This window comes from Mixophyes fleayi, chromosome 4, assembly GCF_038048845.1.
Source record: "Mixophyes fleayi isolate aMixFle1 chromosome 4, aMixFle1.hap1, whole genome shotgun sequence".
NCBI lineage: Eukaryota > Metazoa > Chordata > Amphibia > Anura > Limnodynastidae > Mixophyes > Mixophyes fleayi.
Window position 1 is genome coordinate 215,636,506 of NC_134405.1, and position 21,146 is coordinate 215,657,651.

At 37.0% G+C, this 21,146-nt stretch overlaps 1 protein-coding gene across 1 annotated transcript in view; it reads left to right on the top strand.

Annotated features, from left to right (window-relative positions):
• Positions 1–735: 735 nt before the first annotated feature.
• LOC142150794 (dynein axonemal heavy chain 3-like) overlaps positions 736–21,146 on the top strand; it is a 947,133-nt gene continuing 926,722 nt past the window's right edge. The window contains 2 exon segments of the mRNA XM_075205980.1: positions 736–807; positions 4,110–4,201. Of these exon segments, the coding sequence (XP_075062081.1) occupies positions 736–807; positions 4,110–4,201 (164 nt within the window).

Sequence of the window (21,146 nt, forward strand, 5' to 3'; positions counted from 1 at the left end):
CAGATACATGCATAAAAGGTACTTAACAAGTACTATGTCTATAATTAACTACTACCTGGAGGCAGGATCTAGTGTCATGGTCTCCCTGGGACATGGAACTACTGCAGTAAATGTGACCCCACCAACTGTCTGCAGGCACCCCATGGCTCTTAGATTGTAAACTCATTTGGACACGGCCCTATGTACCTTCTGTTTCAAGTCATTGTATGGAATTTGTTAGTCTCATAATCTCCTCAATATACAGTGCTTCATAATATCATGACATTTAATAAATAAAAGATAGTAATAATAATAATTTTAAACACTATAAAATAGCCAACATGGTCTGTAAGTAGATACAGTAGGTGAAGAAGAAAAAACAGTACATATGCATAGATCATCTGATCTTAAAATATAAATTGACAAGGATACTGTCAAATTTAGGGTCTGGAGGTAGCGGTTTCCCTTTTGCCACCTAGTGTTAGTGTAGGAGAACAGAGGCACAAAGTCTAATGTTACTCTGGTATTCATCAGGGACACCACAAGAAGGTTTGGGATTTGTAACAGGGAGATCTGCTGGATTACGGCGCTCTGAACTCTCACTTAGTTTGGCAAGCCAGTAACTGAGAATAGCAAGATGTTGTATTAGCAAGCTGGAAAAAGATCAACCAGCTCAAAGTAAGCTACACAGGAAGTTACAGCAAAGTTCCAAGTCAGCTATCAGAAGAATGAGGTTCCAAGTCAGCTGTTAGAAGAATGAGGTACCAAATTCAAGACAATAGCATGATCCAACAATCAAAGGTCAGGAACACAGGAAGACACAGTATGGTGAGAGATAGGAGAAGGATTAATACTCTGGAAAAGTGCACAGAGTGCTGTTTAAATAGGTCTGCCTGACTTATGCTTGCTGAACGCAACTAGAAAACCTTAAAAATGCCATGCCCACTGCTACAAAGCAGAGAGGGGACGGTGACAGAGCACAGGAGGAGAAAGCAATGGACAATGAGTCCAGTAAATGACCAGTAGTTCCCTCACTACTAGTCAACCACTAACTGGCATCGGTGGCTCAGCTTGCAAATTCAAACACTGTTTTTATCCTCCATCCCAACACTACATACCAACCACAACAAACAACAAATTAATTACACCCCTGTGGAACACCTGTGTGTGTATGTGCTGAAAGAGGAGCCCAGGGAAAATTTAACCCTGTCTGCAGCCAACCTCCAGAATTTACCTTTTTTTCTCCTGCGCACTGTTCTGCAAACTAAACCTCTTTCCGAAAAAGTTTTTTTTCAACTATTCATTCAGTTGAGTAAAGCAGCAAATGCTGTATGAAATTTGTACTAAAACCTCAAACTTTTTGATCCAAATAGTGGCAGATTGGTGGAAAAGCCACGTAAGACTAGGCCTAATACCATGCTTGCCAACTTTGGAGATCTTCCATCCAGGAGATCTCCAAAGCTGCCATGTCATGGGGGCGTGGCCATGTGAATCGCATCATCCTGGTCCCGGCTCTCTGTCAAACTATACCAATTGTGGTATTACAGCAGGGGGCGAGGCCAGGATGATGTGATTGGCCCTGTCCCCACCCACTTCTCTAACAAAGTTGGCAAGATGTGGGAGGTTGCCCTACTCTCCTTGGAGCCCGGAAGAACTCCCAAAAAATCGGGAGTCTCCCGGACATTCCGGGAGAGTCCGCAACTATGTATTATGCACAGAAAGTTTTTTTTGATGTTTGTGCAAGATACTTTTAACTCCAAATACGAATGCATTTTTTTGAACAAAATGTGATTTTATGTAGCACAAATGGATTTTGCCCAAATTCTAAGTAAAGCACTAGGGGCTTGTTTCCAACTATTACATTTAGGGACATATTTGCACCGAACCACACCAATTAATCATAAATTTGCTTTCATTTTTCTTACTGCAAGGTAAGACAATTAGACAGTGCCTAATTGCAATAGCTTAGTGCAAGTGTTTGCACTTACTGCAAATACAATGTTAGTAAATTAGTCCTGATTAGTTACAGTTAACTTTAAAATGTATGAATACAGTGTAATGTAAATCAGTTTTATAGAGTAACAAGACCAAAAGAAAGAGTATTTTCTAGTTTTAAACGTGCAGTTATTAACATCAAAAAGGATTTTTTACATTTGCTAATTATAAAGCATATTTAAAATAAAACAAATCTAAAAGTTTTTGTGAACTTGGACAGTTATCGTTTAAAGATTTATTATGTTAACCTTTACACTTTATTTCATAGCTTCCAGAGCTTCAATAGTGTTTACAGAACACAAGGCAGTGCAGTGGTCAGATATTCTGTAGCTAAATGGAGCTGCCTGCAGAACGTGTAGAAGTGTACAAGCAGCATGTATAACTTTCATAGTAAACTCTGAAATAATAAAATGACTTCAAAATTATTCTTTTCAACAAGCTATGATTCATTTTGCCCTGTGGTGGATTTTCTGAGGGCAAACTACAGAGCACAAGTATTGTTTTGATTTAAGGGCATATTCTTTATGCACCAGAGTTGATGGTACTGTACATGAAAGTCCCTTTGGAAAGCACTGGGGATTTAAGTGCCATAACACTGCTGCAGTTACAGAGCTCGTACCTTTAGTCACACAAAGGTTAGGGACACATAAAAGGGAGTATAATGTTTATTATAAGAAAAATGCTATATCCAGTGCAAATTCTGCAGCAAATTACTAGGCTAAGATCTCTATGGTGAGCAGATCACCCTGAGCCTTTGCATTATTGACAATGTTTGCCGAGATGAAATTTCTCAAATGTATGCAGTTCTTTTTGTAACACTTTATAATAGTTAAAAATACCTAGAGGCTCAGTTCAGTCTCCCATTGTGTTGGTATACATATGTAAAAGGCACTGAATGGAGAGTGAATCTACCCAAGAAGAATTAGTCTTTGCTGGTTTGTGCAACTTGAATCCCCCTACAATTCAGTATGAATTTCATAATCCTGCTCAGCTTCTGTACACATCCCAGCCTTTGGTCTATATGGAGCATCTCACTCTCCAGAGCATACATGTTTCATCAACAAAGAAACATTCCCTAAATGCCCGATTCTCGCTCTTCTCTTCAAAGTTGAATAATCCTCATATCCCCGGATATTTACATGTCTATTCCCGTCAGTATTGCATCACACCATGCATCTTCCCTATTCTGTACTGAATAACTAAAAAGATTCTCAACCTGGGCCTCATTGCTAAAGATAGAAACTGACTATGTGTAGTAAGACTGCTTAAGCATCGATGTATCATTAAATCTATCCCATTTGCTATAGATGATATCAGATGAGGACAATGATGACATTCATCAGTTAACTTAGGATATAAACTCTTTTTTTGTAGAATTAACTTATATACTGTATATAAGGCTCTTTATAGTTCTGTAGATATCACTGTGCTCATATCAATCATTACATTTTTTTAATCCCATGTAACAGGGGAATCTGACCAGCACCCTATCTGTGTGGATTTTGTATTTTATGGCTGTGTTTGAGTAGCTTTCCTCCGGGTGCTCCGGTTTTTCAGACAAATGTTTCCTGACATACTGTTTGGGATCCATTACTGTAGATCTTTAATAATCTCAGTCTTAATCCCCAACTATCTGTATATAGAAATGTATTTCCATGCAGTTTACAGAAACCTAAACCCACTATCCATACCCTACATAAAATATGGCATTTTACCATTCTGTTTACAGCATACTTGCCAACTTATGGCAAGTATGATCCGGGAGCCTGCCGGGGAAGGTGGGCGTGCAGGGGGCGGAGCCCCAAAAAGCGCATCATTTTGGCCCCGTCCCCATGACGTAATGACGCAAATTGCGTCATTTTACAGTGGGGGCAGGGCCAAATGCCACGATTCCCGGTGATAAGCAGCGTTTTGGACCTAATTCTGCCCACTTCGTGAAGTGGGCAGTTCCGGGAGATTGCCAGACTCTCCCGGGAGTCCGTGAGACTCCCGCGAAATGCGGGAGTCTCCCGGACATTTCGGGAGAGTTGGCAAGTATGATTTACAGTGTACTTTGTGAACAATTTGAATATTTTAAACAAGGCTAAATTTCCAGTGTATGACACACCTTAACCCACAGCATTATTTTCTTACAGACTGTAGGCAATGAGAAACCAAAAATACTACAGCATGGTGCTTTTACTCACGCTGTCCCGTTTAAGGAGGAGAAATTCCACAGGCACGTGAGGTAGGTAGAAACATTATCATTAATATAACTGTATGTGATAGTCACTCATTTTTTTTTTTTTATTAAACTTGTGTTCATATTAAAGGTCATTATTGGTCTCAAGCGCCAAATAGTTCATTAGGTATTATATCACCTGTAATCCATAGTATAATTATATTTTCACACCTGTATATATCATATTTTGTGGTGTGGGATTAGTACACAGTACCTGCAGTCTAACTAATTATGTGGCTATTTTACAAAGGCTGGCAAGTAACCTAGTATGGTATAAAACCAAAGCTGTTTTATTCTTTGTGTCTTCTTGTAATAAAATTTTCCCGCAACACGCCTCTTTGTTCTCCTTGTCAGCCTTGGTTATGACACAGCATGCAACTCCTTTAGTTTCCTTGGTGAAGTGTTTCAAAACAGCAGTTCACGTTTGCCAAGATTTATTTTCTTCCAGTCAACATAAACCCAGTAATTACGTTGTGCAAAGTTAGGAATAGAAGAGAATAATATTTGAATAAATGTAATGCAACAGAAATCTACAGTTTGTGAGCAATGTGTAACTACTTACAACCAGTTTAGAACGTTAGGTTTAAATAGAATGACTACATGTTTGAACATGAGTGGCAATGAATGATGCCAGAGTTTAGAACAATGCCTGATTGAAAAGCATCCCAGCTTTTCAAACGTTATTGCAGGTTACAGAGTGATTTGTGGGAATAGTGACATATACTTATTAATCATTGCCATTGATGATAATATCATGTATACAAAAATGTTCACTAATCATTATCTTCCATGGTCATTATAAGGAATACTGCTTAACAATGTAATAAGGAAGAGAATGTCAGCGGCAGTGTTGGTAAATACATGGAGAATATGTATAGTATAATTTGGGCATGGTGCTTTACATTAAGATAAAACTCCTTATATGTAAATCCTTAAGGCTGGGTACACACTACTGCCCTGAGTCATTAAGGAGAGCAAAGCAAAAACAGGAGTAAGTTTTCTCCTGAACAAATAAGGAAAATACTGTTTTTTCATGTAGCACCCAAATACTTGATAGTTTTATTTTTACACTGAAATTTAAAGTTGATCTAGGACATGCTCTATCCCAATTATAAATCTGTCCCCACATTTTAAATTTACCTCTCCCTCCAATGCAACATGGTTTTGCCCAAGTGCAAAGTTACTAATTTTTTTATGCTTTACTCTCCTTAATGACTCAGGCCCTACAGGTTTGTCAGCCGATTATCAGGGCACAGGATAAACGACCATTTGGCCCGACATCGCATTAGTGTACGTTCCAATGATGAACGATTATCGTTCCAAAGCACATTGTATTGTTTCATTCTTAAGCTGGACTAACAATGTCGATCAACGATGGAACGTTGTCGTTCCAATCCTGCAGTGTGTATGCACTCATGACCGGCAGTGTCCATAGATCTCTATGGAGTGTGCAGAGTCACAATCCTTTCAGCCGATGGTTATGACAGATGAAGACTACAGATCTGAAGGTGAATCTTGTAAAACGTGTATAGTGTATATACATGAATCGGTATGCTGATCGGGACTTTTTTTGTTTTCAGTCGTTGGTAAAATCGTTAACGATATCGCATCGGGAGTCATTTTCTGTAGTGTATACCCAGCCTAAGTCACAAGCATTCTGGATAACTGATCTTATGCCTTTATACTATACAGTGGCACAAACCATTCACATCATGCATTTAAAAACAAAAACTATAGACTGAATGACAGTATATAGTAATGTATTGTGACATGTGTGATATTGAGTTGCAGCACTACCCTACATTACTATGCTGTCACATCTCAGTAGATAAGACCATTAGAACACTGACAATAAGAAGCTTCCTGGCCAAGTTAATAAATAAACTGTCATGACCCATAGATGAGAGGTACACGCAGCATGATGAATAATCATGAAAATAACATGACTTGGCACTAATTGCATTATATAGTGACAACAGCAGCCTTAATGATAGCATCAATGCAACAAATAACACTTAACATAAACATTTAGCAGGTTACAGTAAAGCTTTGAAACCAGACAGGGTCCTTGGTTGTTCCAGTTGAATCACACCGACTCAGATGGCACCACCACTTAAGATTGATGATTGATGATAATAGTCGGGAAGGTGGGAATATTTGCAACGCTAATAACACCATTTTTTATGCCACAAAATAACTTGTCTTCAGTGGATGAGTTTATAAAGTATCATTAATATGCTCTGTTAAAATTTTCAGAAAATCATTTTTATTAAGAATTTTCATTTTTGAGAAGTAATTCGCCAATTAACATCAGAATCTCAGAGGCTTAGAGGATTAACAATTTTAAATATTGTTACTTACTGGTGGATAATTTTTTAACCTAGTGCTTCTCATGGCAACCAATTGGATGTTTCCATTTGTTTTATAAGCAACACAACAAAAAAATTAAGTTGAATCTGATTGGTTGCTGTGGGTAACACCATAGATTTCCTGCACTACTTTTAACAAATGACCCCAAATGTCATTTTAGAGACTAATGATAATTGTGTAAGATCATGTGCTAAAGCTCTAGCCATGGTGTGAAATAGAGAAACACATGTCCAATTTCACTCATTTCATACTTTCACTTTCATACAACAGTTCCCAATTATATTCTGTTGTTAAAGCCATGCTTTTTCACTTGCAATTTACCAAAGTCAGTGGTCTTTAGGTTCCAACATACTTCTCTAGGAACCACCTATTAAGTCTGGTAGCTTTGCTTGGCTCTCTTATCCAAGATCTTCAGCAGCACACTACAATTCATGTAATACTGTGCATTCACTGTGTTGTCCTTATCTGATATGTCTGAGGACAGATGAGTTTGTTCATACACTTTGAAACATATACTGAAAGCTGTATTATTCCTTATGGAAACCGAAATTCAGGTGAATAGCTATATAACAGTTAAAAGTTCAAAAGAGAAATGTAAAGCAGTTAGATGTTATTAACCCTTTGACTGCCAACACCATAATTTACCGAGATAACTGTTCTTTTACTTGTGTGGCCATTACTTTTGCAGCAGTAATTGCAGTCAATTACTTCAATTAAGAGTTCAAGAGATTTATGAGGGGACCAACATGTTCACAAAAGGGTACTGAGATATTTTTTTGCCTTCCCTCCCCCTGTATAATGGCCATAAATTAGAGATGTTTACTTTGTTAACAAAAGAATGTGTAATCTTTCACAATCAACACAGTACAATGCGCTTGGGATGAGTAAAAGAAATGGTTATTCCTGGCAAAACTAACGCAGTGCAAAATTGTGAAGTACATAAAAAAGGTTTGGCCACCTATGGTGTGAAAACAGAAACATCTGACAGGGAAATTGTTATAAATGAATTGATTTAATAAAAGCTTACAGTGCTTTTATCTTTCACCATTACTGTCCCTTTAAGTCTTTCCCTGCGGCGTCAAGTCTTTCTAATAATTACATACAGCCAGAATGTTGCCAGTCATCTAGACTTGCTGATGATGATCTGTTTGTCATTTGCTATCAAATCTCTACTTTGCCATGACTGCTTTTTTATGGTATATTTTCTGTTTTTACAGCATCTTCATTCATGCTGTATTTTAAATGCGTATTTCACCTCTCTTAAAACTTTACGCAATGTCAACTAAGGTTGCAGCTTGACACATTGTTGTCAGGTTGTTCTTTTTTCACCTCCCTGAAGGAAAAGAAATGTAATTCCACTGTTGGAAAAACGTTTTTTTTTGCGTATTCATCCACAAATAGTTATTCACATGAAATGACAAAAAGATGCTTGTTAGGACACAGTGCTTCCAATGATCCACAGCTCTACAAAGTTATACTTACAAGCACACATTACTTTTCTGCGCTACAACTGTAGGACATTTGCTTAAAGGGGAAGTCCAGCTTTATGAAATATTGTAAATATTGCAATATAGGATTGTGATATAACTAATATCTTAGGGATAAGAATGAATAATGGTGTGCTTCACCTTTTCCCATTCTATAAACACAACACTTATGTGCTCAATAAGTGTTAAGCTCAAAGTGCACTAATGTCTCAATTAAAGTTGACTTTATTTCCAATTAATGAGATGTGTTCTGATGCACTATGATCCTCCAAGATCTGCTGATTACCTTTTGAAAATGATTTTTGAAGAAAAGGAAGAAAGGGGGTGCTCAATAATGTAAATAAAACATTTTATTAAAAAATGACCGAAACAAGTGAAAATACTAATATCAGATCAAAAAACAATAAATAGAAGTGGAACAGAAAAAATATTCACTACAGGTTACCACCAGAAGATGCAGCAGCTACAATACTCCTATTCCATCTGTATGTACTATGAATCAATCTGAGTGAAGTTTAAATGCCAGTCCACATTCCTTCTTATTTGACCAATTTGCTGTTAGTAGTTTGCACTAATGTTACTGGTCATGAAGTCTTGGTAGGCAACAGCTGACAATTGAAAAAAACAGTGAGATAATGGAATTAGGGCACAGAACATCATCATCATCATTTATTTATATAGCGCCAACATATTCCGTAGCGCTTTACAATTGGGGACAAACATAGTAAACTAATAAACAAACTGGGTAAAAAAGACAAAGAGGTGAGAAGGCCCTGCTCGCAAGCTTACAATCTATGGGACATAGTTATGGATAGGCCAATGGTCATGGCGGGATGGGGGCAGCACAGCATTATAGTTTGCAAAGGAGCTTAGGCCAGGGTCATTGAATAACAACCGTAGTAAGAATCCAGCCAAGGTTGGTGGTAACTTCCACAGACTAATAATGCATTTTCAAGCAGGGTCTGGAGAGAGCTGGAGTCTGCTATGCACATTGTTTAGAATCTGAGAGCTGAGCTGCTGTTTACTCAGATATCCATGCAAGTAGGTTTGTAATTGGTGGTTTATCTGTCATGGAATCACTAAACCCACTTGTATTTCAGAAGTGGCTCTAGTGGTTTGCTTACTACATGCACACCTCTTGCCCTAACAACTGACCCACTAACTGTTTAATTAATAGCAACGATTACAGTAACAATACCGCATAGCTTTTTTTTTCTTTAAAAAGCAAGTTAAGTACCTTTTTAAGCATGCATCTGATAATGTATTTTATTTACATATGTTCCTACAATTCATTATCTCCAATTCAAAATCTCTCTAAAAGGTATACAAATATGTCTGCCAGTTGCACACACAGATTCACAGCTCTCCTTTGGCAGAAGACTGTAAAGGAAAGGAAATATTTTGAGTGCACAGAGCAGATTGAGCTCAGAGAGTGTTTCAAAACCTCTCTGCTCACTACATTATGTGCCATATGACTGTGGTTGCCATGATAATCACATGACATTGACAAACCTGCAGATTTCTAGATCAATAATAGCAGTCTGAAGAAACAAATTAAATGAAAAATGGTAACTACTAAGATTAGGCAGCATGGGATTGCAGCTTTAACAGCTGTTACTCAGTGCAGAGAATGTGGGTCCATCACTGATAGCTGTAAAATCTTTTAGGATATAAAGCACACATGTGAAACTACCCTTAGTGGGGAATCTTCAAAGTGAAGTTCTGCTCGAGGGGTTAAAGCAAACAGTAACCCATATATATTAACAATTATAGCATTCATTGTAGAACAATTTCATGAATGGTTGGCCAGCTAAGTGATTTTATATATTCCGGACTGCTCTAACCATTAGTAGTAAACTAATTTGTCATAGAATTAAGGGTGGCAACAACTTGAAATGCATAAAAATTGTAGTTACTGCTCTTGGTAAATATTTACACATTTTATTCTATAATGAATAATGTCATTTTTGATATGTGGTTGGTATGTTATTTGCTTTGCTCACTGAAGTTCTGGAACCAATACTTTCCTTCATCTGTGTCTCAGGAGTTGGCCAGTCGGCTACACTGGTGAGATATGTTTTACTGTTTGCACTGACTTGGAAGATTTGCTGTGGATCATATTCTGAAGTGGGTTCAATCACCCACTTAGTTATATCAATATGTCAGTGTGGAAAAAGCAACTGTGACAGTTCTCTGAGATGGACAACTATGTTTTCAGGTGGCTGCATATCAAAGACAAATGTCTGTCACTTTTCATGTTTATTCAAAAAAATGTTTTCCTCAAGAGTTGTTTAGGTTGGCAAATAAAAAAGAGGTTAATATAGTTGATGCAGTTAATATATCATGCCTTCGGGAAAATTAACCAACTGGGATTGTGGAATAACCAGTGCAAGGTAGAGAACCACTTTTATAAGAATAGATTCAGGAAATTACTTAGGTAACCCGAGACCAGAGGAGAGGTTTGTGAACCTGCCATCTAAATTTCCTTTTGGGTCCTGTGTGATTGTATTAGTCTGTTCACACAATTCATTGTGTTAGAAACTAAATCCAAGTGCCTAGTGTACCATGAACTGAAAGTTTCTTTCAACACACACTGCAGTAGTAGCTTGGCGTTTCTCCAAGCTCATAAACTTGGTATGCGATCAAAAGGTTGTGACATAGCTCCAGAAGATTAATAATTAAGAAACAAACAAAGCCACAAGACAAATGAATATGCTTCTATTTTGTAGTGTGTGACCTGAGGTGGCATAAACAAGCAATTCAAAATCTGACTTTGCTCCTATTACTTTACATAAATCTACATTTGCATTTAATTTCGCCATTCCTTCATATTCTTAATTAGACCTTAATTAAAGCCTCTAATGCGAGAAAGCTGCTGATGTGCTCATTCCTCTTGGAATGTTGTGGGATACTCTTCTGATTGATTTTATTAAAAGAAAGGCGATACATACCTAATGAAACAATTCTTGTGCAGCAAGGACAGTTGCCATAGAGATTATTTGTGCACACTGGACAAAAGCCTTTCCAACGGTGTAACAGAATTCTAAATCGAGTATTAATTTTATCCAAATGAATGCAAAAAAGCTCAATGTCAAACTGTTTACCAGTTTCACATCTGTATGTTAAATGACAATGTAACTAAACATAAAAACTCTGCTAACTAGTGAGCGTTTCATGTATCAGAGTGACCAACTCTGTTATGAGTCCAGTGATTTATACTCTAGTTAAAGAATTTTCTAAACATATATATCGACCAAAGAGATACAATCTAAACTCATAATCCTGACTACTGAGATGTTTTTGAGGTTTTAATAATAATATACTTGAATTTCTCCACTCCCCCACAACTTCTCCGCCGTGCCTGTGTATAATTTTTAATTTAGCTTTATTAAAAATGTGCAATCTCCCAGCTCAGGAGTCATAAATGGTAAACGAGACAAACTGTACTTAACATAGAAATATCTGATACTGTTTATTCAGTTGTTTTACAACTTTTGTTTTTAAAGTTCATTGCAGTTCATTTAAATATGCCCATTGGGATATTTTAATTAGAACAAAATATATTCAAGTGCGTTCACCTGGGCATTCCTTTGGATTTTGTATTGTGCAATATTTCACAGTCCGAAAGTAGCATGTAATCAGTCTTTACCGCCATCTGATTTGCTGTGTTCTCTGTACGTTGGCGGGTCCGGACAATATATTACAGGCAGCTCTGACAGAATCAAGTCAAAATAGTCTCAGAAAAGACAAAAGAAAATTTCTCACCTCCAAAATGGATTAGATCAGCTGTTTTGATTATTCCAGAGAGAGAGACAGTGACCAACTGACTTGCACATCGTTGAAAAAAATGATATCCAGTCCTGTGAGGATGCCATATGCTCTGTGTTTTGAGGCAAGCTGCCTACAGTACAGTGCAATTACAAACAGACTGGAGGCTACACTAAAATTTGATGAAAAAATGCCAGCAGAGAACAATGTTTCAGGGTTTTCTTAATTACTAATGGAGACAAACAGCTAAATTTTAGTTATTTATCACAACTTAAGTTGGTTAAAATGCAAATTACTGCATCCTTTCTCCTGCAAAGGGACATATGCATAGTTATGAAACAATTACATTTTGTTATGGCTGGGATTACTCCCGCTGGCCTATCAGCCGTTAAGAATCTTAGAATCCTTTGTCATAGCTTTAAATAATACATCTATTAGTGGAACACTATAATACGCTGCTGCTTAAGCTGTATCTGATAAATTGAACATTTATACTGGTCCAGACATAAGATTGCCTTCTAGGCCCTTGTAATAGTGGCCATTAAGTTGTCATTGTTAAAATTACGCAGTACACCTATTGAAGTATTTTTGATGTTGTCTGTTCTGTTTATTTTGCCATATCTTAACTTCAAAATAATAATAATATGCAGTGTGGCATGATTACTGATTCTATAATCAAGTCCCAGCCTAGATTGATTATCACTGTAATAAGGGAACATTTATCTATTATCGAAGAGGGCTCCAAATGCAAAATCATCTCCCCAGAAGCTACCAGACCCACACTAACAAACACAGATAGTCTTCCAAACGCCATTGGTTGAGGGGGGTTTGGGGTAATGAGAAAACCCCTGAAGTTTCCACTTAAGTGGATAAAAGGCCCCAAGACCCCTTGTCTATTATACCTGAAATATTGAAACATAAACACAGAGACACATGTTTAAAAATAGACCGAACAAGATGCACATAACTAATTCCCAATATGCTGTTGAAAAATGTCCAAAAAGCAAAAATGTTTTCATTTATCACTTGCCCTTTTAAATATGGACGTAAAAAACCATTGTTTTGATGGATCCGCATTTACCCCCAAACACCTACTGTGCGATGCCCTCTTCATCTTGATTTGACATAGTCCAGAGAGGTTTTTTTTAAAACTGACACAAAAAAATGACCCCTTCCCTAAGTGCACACATGCTTGTTTTCCAGTGGTTCATGCTATTGATAGATGTCAAGCAGGACTACAGTAAAGGTTTTAATAATCTTGCTTCTCTTGTCTGGAGGGTCCCAAAAGCAAAATAATCTGCCTCCCACCACCCAGAAATTGGTAATTTTTAGTGTATTAAAAGGCAAATTGATTAGATATTTGTTCCTTCCTTTATAAATACCGTGTTTAATTGTTGATGTAGTCATATAATCTGATATACAGAGGAGTCGAAAAATGAGCATTAGTATAGCTTGCGGTGATATGTTTGTAAAGAGACACTGCCTAGTCCTAGTAAATCTAACAATACACCCTACATTTAACATACACAATTAAATCTGAGTATAACTTAGCCATAAATGAAAAGAAATAAATAATTTGTACAGGTACAAAAGAAACACTAGATGAAACACAATTCTATACCACTTAGACACCTTTGACTTGTGAGAATCTTGTTAAACATTTTTTGAAGCATGTCTGTGAGTCGTCTGTGATACGACAAGGCTAAGAGTGGCATAGGTAGTTCATGTAGGTGCTAGCATTGCATAGTGTCAATCCATTTGAAAGAACTGTGTGTGTCCATAAGTAATACCTTGCAGGTTTCAAGGCTACACCATGAAGTATAGGAGCTCTTGTTTGACTTCAGAATATGTAGCATGTTGCTTTAGCAAGAGGTGATCTTGAAGTCTAACTTACCACAGCACAGCTTCATGGTCAATGAAGGATATCATTTTTGCAAATGATGTATTGAGTTGATCCCTGTTGCTGTAGCCATTTGTAGGAAAAAATATGTGTGAACTTCTACTTCTAGAAGAAAAAAAAGACCAACACAGTTGCTACATCACATTCAATTTTCCTGTCCTTTAAGTGATGATTCTGGAATTGAATTTGGGCCACCATCTGAACATTTGGGTTGGTGACAACGGGGCAGTGGATGTGACCTTGTCACGATGGATGCATGGTCCCCGTGCCTTTTGAAGAACTTGGCTGCCCCATTCTCTCCTCCCCTCCAAACACCTTAATTGCCAAACATCAATGCGCATAGTTCCAGCTACCATGCACAAAGCTGTCCCAATCGGGATGAAGGGACAGAGCCCTCAAATCAGGACTGTCCCATCCTAAATCGGGACAGCTGGTAGGTATATTGTTGGTACTACCCATACCCTACAATCTATACAATCGTTCTGATTGTAATGGAGAAATAGAAATCTAGGCACCTAAACTTTTTCCTGTATAGTACTACTAATGCACAAAGTGGAAAACTTTGATTAATGGTAATTTTCTAGCAGCAGTGTGCTTAGGGAATAAGGCTTATTCCCTAACTCGTGTAAATAAAAATTGCTAGTTAATAAAAGTATTCTGTGTAGATTTATAGTGCACTTCATAGACCTATGAAGTTCTTATACGGTTAGATGTTGTACATTTAAAAAAAAAAAAATCTGCTATATTTATTGGTAACAATATATGCAACTTGAAATATGCTGACACCAAGAATAGTACAGTTTATGAACATTTCTGTGAACTACTGCTCTTGAGCTGCTATTTTATTACTATTAGACTAGCAGTGTTTTGCTGCCAAAGCAGCTCATTCCTAAAATTTGTAAACTGAGACTTCTAAAGTTTCTGATCCTCCATAATGTTGCCTGCTCACTGTTCATCTTTGCTCACCTTTCTCTCAATGTTTTCCCATCAAATGTAATATTTAAGGGTTGTTTTTTTTTAACTCATTCTCAAGTTTACAGGGGGATTTAGTAATTTCGGAAATTGTTTTTTATTTTTGGGAGGGATATGAGGGGATAATTTTTCAGCAGAATGTAACACAATCCATAGGCCATGTGTTCTTTTTCTGGAGTAGTAAAAGATTAATATACAAAAATAGTATTTTTGATTCTTCATTTTCTTCTTCCAAATGTTATCCTTCCTGAATTGTCTTCCTTAACTACAACCTGAAATACTGGCAGTAAGTTGTGTGGAAGTCAAATAATTGGATAAAGTCGGCTAAATTAATTAATATTGTTTTACCGTGCGATTGCGATTAGTACGACACATGTAATGATGCAATCACACAGATTAAAAATTTAACAGCATATAAACTGCCTCTGATTCAGGACGGTCTTTCTTGGCCAACAGACATCAGCTTTGACGGACTGTTCCTGGATTCAGGGCTGCACAGCGTATGTATCGGTTGTACTTTGTATTATTATTGTGTTCTGCTAATTTTGCTATTAAATCTCTTTTGTGTTGTGGAACCACATTAATTGCATTGGACAATATTTACTGATAGCGACAATACGAACATAACAGTTGACAGAGAAGGATGGTGACAGAGCTATGATGATATTGTCCCAGGCGAAAGGTGTTGCTACTCCTTGTTATCATCTGACATACATATTATACAATGATTCCAATGGGAACATTTATGGACGATCCACTGCTGTCATCCAGCTGCCCAGATGTTCAGTCAAATAGCCGATAATTCAAATAAAACTGACCTGGATCACCAAATAGCAATGAACACTTAGTTTACAAACAATAAGAGAGATTATGGGTTGGTATAAAGAGAATATGAAATGTTTCCGGAAATGTTTTTTTTGTCTGGTATGACAATCCTTTTTTTTTATTATTGTATGACAATTCTTTTTATTCTGGTACAACAATCCTTTTTTTTATCAACTATTTGCTATACTCATCTTCAGATGAATGAAGTCTGTCACTGACATTAATAACTTTTACTAAACGCCGTCCACCACTAAGTGCATAATTGTGACAAAGAATCAGTGTGCTTTAATATTAGATTCTACCACTAGCAACTAAAAGGTTTCTTGTAAAGTCTTGCTTGGGGACAAGGTGTAAAAATGCTGTTAGAGACTAGGAAATAGGGAGCGATGGGTGGTACTTTTTTTCGTAGGCGCTACAATTAGCATTGATGATTGGAAACTTGCTGTGACTCTTTTGGTCATCGCTGAAACTCATTTGATGTGCATAATGTGCAGTGTATTAACCACCTAGATGCTCAACCCTGTGTACATTAAAATGCAACTCTCCACTTTCACAATACATCTATGCAGATGAGAAATGTCCCTGAGTGTTCAGAGAGGTAGAAAAATCAAAAGAGGTGCACTGTGTAAAAGTCTTGCATCAAAAGTCAAACATAGTACCACCTTAGTTTAGGCAGCACAGTGGCCTAGTGGTTAGCACTTCTGCCTCACAGCACTGGGGTTATGAGTTCGATTCCCAACCATGGCCTTATCTGTGTGGAGTTTGTATGTTCTCCCTGTGTTTGCGTGGGTTTCCTCCGGGTGCTCCGGTTTCCTCCCACACTCCAAAAACATACTAGTAGGTTAACTGGCTGCTATCAAAATTGACCCAAGTCTCTCCCTCTCTATCTGTCTGTCTCCCTCTCTGTCTGTGTGTGTGTGTATGTTAAGGAATTTAGACTGTAAGCTTCTGTGGGGCAGAAACTAATGTGAATAAGTTCTCTGTACAGCACTGCAGAATTAGTGGCGCTTTATAAATAATGATGATTCTCACTTTTATTAAGCGTTTCCATATATACTCTATACTATTAATGGTAATAATAATGAAGACCAGTATCACATCTGGGGGTAAATGTATCAAGCTGAGAGTTTTCCGGCGTGTTTGAAAAGTGGAGATGTTGCCTATAGCAACCAATCAGATTATAGCTTTCATTTTGTAGAATGTACTAAATAAATGATAGCTAGAATCTGATTGTTTTTTCAAACCCACCGGAAAACTCTTAGCTTGATACATTTACCCCTGATATTTGTTAGTGACAATGTGATGCAATACAGAAAGAAAGATTTGTTAATCAACAAGAAGAATGAAATGTTGCATTGCATGAACAATGAGGAAGTTATAATCAGCAGAACTGGTATACGCCGTATGCGGTCATTAACACAACCAGTTGTGGTGAATATAATTTTAATCAAGGAACACCAATAAAGTTAATTGGATGGTTCTCTAATAAAACGCAACATAAAAAACAGGTTGAAACACAAAATAATGTGATTGTTTATATATAAAATAAATAAATAAATGATAACGAGGGAATATATTTTTTAAAGTAAGCAATGATTTGGACTCCAAGATCTGCTCATACCTGGCAGATAATAATAAAAAGTGATATTGATATAAATATCCCATACTGGACTAATAGTGGTAGAGTGATATAATTATGAGATATAAGACATATTTGGTTAATATAATGTAAGGCTCTGGTGGCTAATAGAATGCTATAAGATGAAGGGAATACAGTGTTAACCCTTATAAGGATGGAAGACAGGAATAAGTAATGCAGTGTAAAATTCTCATTGGAGTTGTACTGTTAACCCTACTGAAACCATAAAGAAAATGAAATAAAAATAAGAGATAGTGTAGTGGTGGTTTGATGGACTTAGTTCATGTTGGTCAAATGATCAATACTGTAATAAATGCTGATTCCGATGTATATCTGACAAAGAAAGTGAACAAACAAAGTACCTTGGAAATAAATGGTAAACTGTTATATCACCAACAGAAATGATTATGGTACACAATGGTATTGAATTATGTACTGTTCAACCATTCATGGAAATGGATATAGTGCACAAAGGAAGAAATGGGAGGGCACACTGATGTGTGAATGACTGCTAAAAAAAGCCATATGTTAGGAAGGTTACTGTGTTACTCGCAAAATAGTAGTAACAGTGAATATAATTATGTATGGACTTCCATTGGCCGTTGGCTCTCGTATCTTGAGAGGATTACTATGTTAATTGTGAATATAAGTAATAGTGAGTATGACTTGTATGGACCACCATGACTTATGAATTACTGTTGGCTGACTGAAGGCCGTATTAGAGTGCACATAGTCATTTTTATAAGTAAAAGGTGAATAATAACAATAATTGAATTAAATCAGTTTGTCTCAGGCTGAACACGAGATTGACAAATCACTTGAATTGAGCAATAATTAGAATTAAAACTTGAAAGTTAAGGGGAATAAAATTCTTCCCACTATTCTTTGGGTATAGGGTGCAGGAAATGAAGAGCCTTATACCTCATTCACACTGCCTCTAAAACCTGGGCTATCGCCCCGGCAATCTGGGTCGAGGCTGAGTGTGATAAATGAATCTGGTAACATCATAAGATGAAAATTGTGACATCGAAAATTGGAGATGGTCTAACTGTTCATGCAATAATACAATTAACACATATAAAAACATACCTAGTTCATCACTGATGACAATGTGTGTGCAGGTATGTGTGTGTCTGTGCGTGTATGTGTATATATGTATGTGAGCTATATATATATATATATATATATATATATATATATATATATATATATATATTTATTTATTTACATAAATTGTGCAAATTCACACAGTGCATGCAGGGTTAGAATTCAATTCATAAATCCAATCGAATTCTTGGCCATTTCTAGGTCCAGGACAGGGCCATCTTAACAACATTATGGGCCCCCGGGCAAAGCAGTGCACCGGGGCCCCTAGATATAGATATATAGATGTATACAGATATAGATATAGATATATAGAGATAGATAGATGTACTTGCTCAGTGACCCTTGTAGGTTTTTTTTGCAGGTTTTTTTTCTTTTGCAGGATTATTTATTCTCATTAAGAGCCATGCCTATGGGGCCCCCTTGCCCGTGGGGCCCCCAGGCAGCTGCCCATCATGCCCAATGGAAAAGATGGCCCTGGTCCAGGATGGACTAACTCAATATCTCTAAATTGGAAAGTGTCTATACGTGCATTGGTAAAACATCTGGGTAAGCTTTAAGACAGGTTTGCATTTTCACGCCCATGTTTCTGGTTCCTAATTAACTGTTTTTTGTCTTTACCTACTGTGATAGAGACACCAGGTAATTGACAGGACACAGCGCAGTTGGTTCACTAATCTTCTTTTATTTTGTCAGGCTAGCAAATAATTAACCTTTTTTCCATAAAAGACAAAACTAACTTGCAACCCTAGGACAGGCTAGCACAGCAACACTGTCTGGTCACTGGCCCATTAGTTAGGTGCCTGTCGCCCCGCCCCCAACAAAAGCATACATTTAAATACCTAACTTCCACCTCAGCACTAATTTAATCACCCATTAATCATAGAACTTCCAACTGTGTGAGTTTACACTCCGTGTATGTCTGTGTGAGTCTGCTTTCCCACACTGCAGCATGTCACACACCCTTTTCAGCCGAACTGTCTTGGGTAATGGCTCTCTTTGCCACACTACATATGACCTCATAAGCAATTAATGACATAGATTACAAATGTTGAACTGCAGGGGATACAACTTTTCATAGAGTACCTTTTCTGCATGTGTCAGTTTTGAAATAATATGGTTTTAGATCCATTAATTTACACATACTGCAGTGTTGGCACAAAAGCAGCCATTATTTAGTTAACCCGTTGCAAGAGGATGGAGCAATATTCATACTTGAAATGTTTTTTGTTTTTTTTTATAAAGTGTTTTTATTGATTTTAGAAACACATAATAATACAATACATACATTTTGAATCTAAGTAACTAAACATAAAGTATCTGATTAAGACATATTCAGGTCGTGATAACTTACTTATGCAATAGGATATAAAAACTTATAAGCAAACGAAAGTCATTTGTTTTACAAAGGTAAAATTCCATACATATATGTAAACTCAACAGATCTGTTACTTGTTAGTATTTAGCACAATAACATCACAGAGCGGTGGCATATCAGCATTATAGTGCTATAGTGCCGCACAGGACTGGCATATCCAATCAGAATGTTGTAAGGAAACATTGACAGGGGTTATCATAACTGGCCCCCATCCTACCCTCCCCACCCCCTAATCATCTTGATGAGGATGATTAAGAAACTGTGATCTATACCAGGGTTGCCAAATTTTATGATATTTGTGGAGAGCCTCTCTACTATCATACATGAATCTTTCATGTCTCCAAACATCATTTACCAGAGCAATCCAGTTTGTAACACCAGGAGATTCAGCTGCCATCCATCCTCGTGCTATGATCACCTTCACAATTGAGGTTAAATTAAATATATACTTAAATAATATCATATTGAATTACTTCTCTAATGTGAGACCAAAGAGACAAACTCGTGGACACTAACTAGGGGCAACCTCTAGTGTTGAGGAAATACACACTCTAGGGCACACTCAGATCATATGCCAACAGGTACTTGAGGGAGTATTGCATTTGGGAAAATGGGAATTATTACGACGTCCCAACTTAAGTAACTAGTGGGAGTAGTCATGATACCCCAATCCTCATCAGAAATAGTTCCTAGGAAATGTTGATTTTCGACAGATTCTGAATATATTATCTGATCTATAGCCTGAATAATAATTTCAGGTTGTCGACCTTCCTATACATAGTTGGTGGTTTCTGCGGTGAGGAGAGACTTAAAACCGAATCTTTCAACAAAATGTTGCACTGTTTTCTTGAGATTTTCTACATTTTTTTGGAGTCAAAACTGTATCAAGTCACAAAGGATCTAGTGGTTGTGGATTTGGTTTCAGTAGTCAGTTTAATAGCTTTCTTATTTTTGTAAACTAATAATGAGGATGTAGCATCTAAAAAGTCATTTTTCAAACACTTTTTCTACCAACTCCTCTGAATATCCGGTTTCAAGTTATCTTTGGATTAGAAAATTGTATTGTTGTAGAAAGGTTGAATTTGAATTGTTATTCTGTCTAAGGTGTATAAACTCATAGTATGGGACGTGGCATTTCCACCTCGAAAGAAGACAACTGGTTGACGATATATAACAATTAGCATTTACTGTCCCTCAATGCTTATTCCACACATATTTAATCTTTTGTAACATTTAGGGAGAAAAAAATAATAAAAACAATAATAATAAAATATATATTCAGTTCATTACCTACGGGAGGCCATACCAAAAAGCATAAGGTGTGCCATATCTTTCAATTCCCCATCTCCTATTTGGTGATTTGTGTCTTGCTCGCGATGCTAGCGTTAGACCAGATACCCTCATCAGATACAATTGTAGTGTGGACGTCTTTCAGTCAGACGGCCTCCTCTATATTTCCCAGTTGGATTTGGGACTACAGATGAGCCTACCATTATATGTTTTAATGT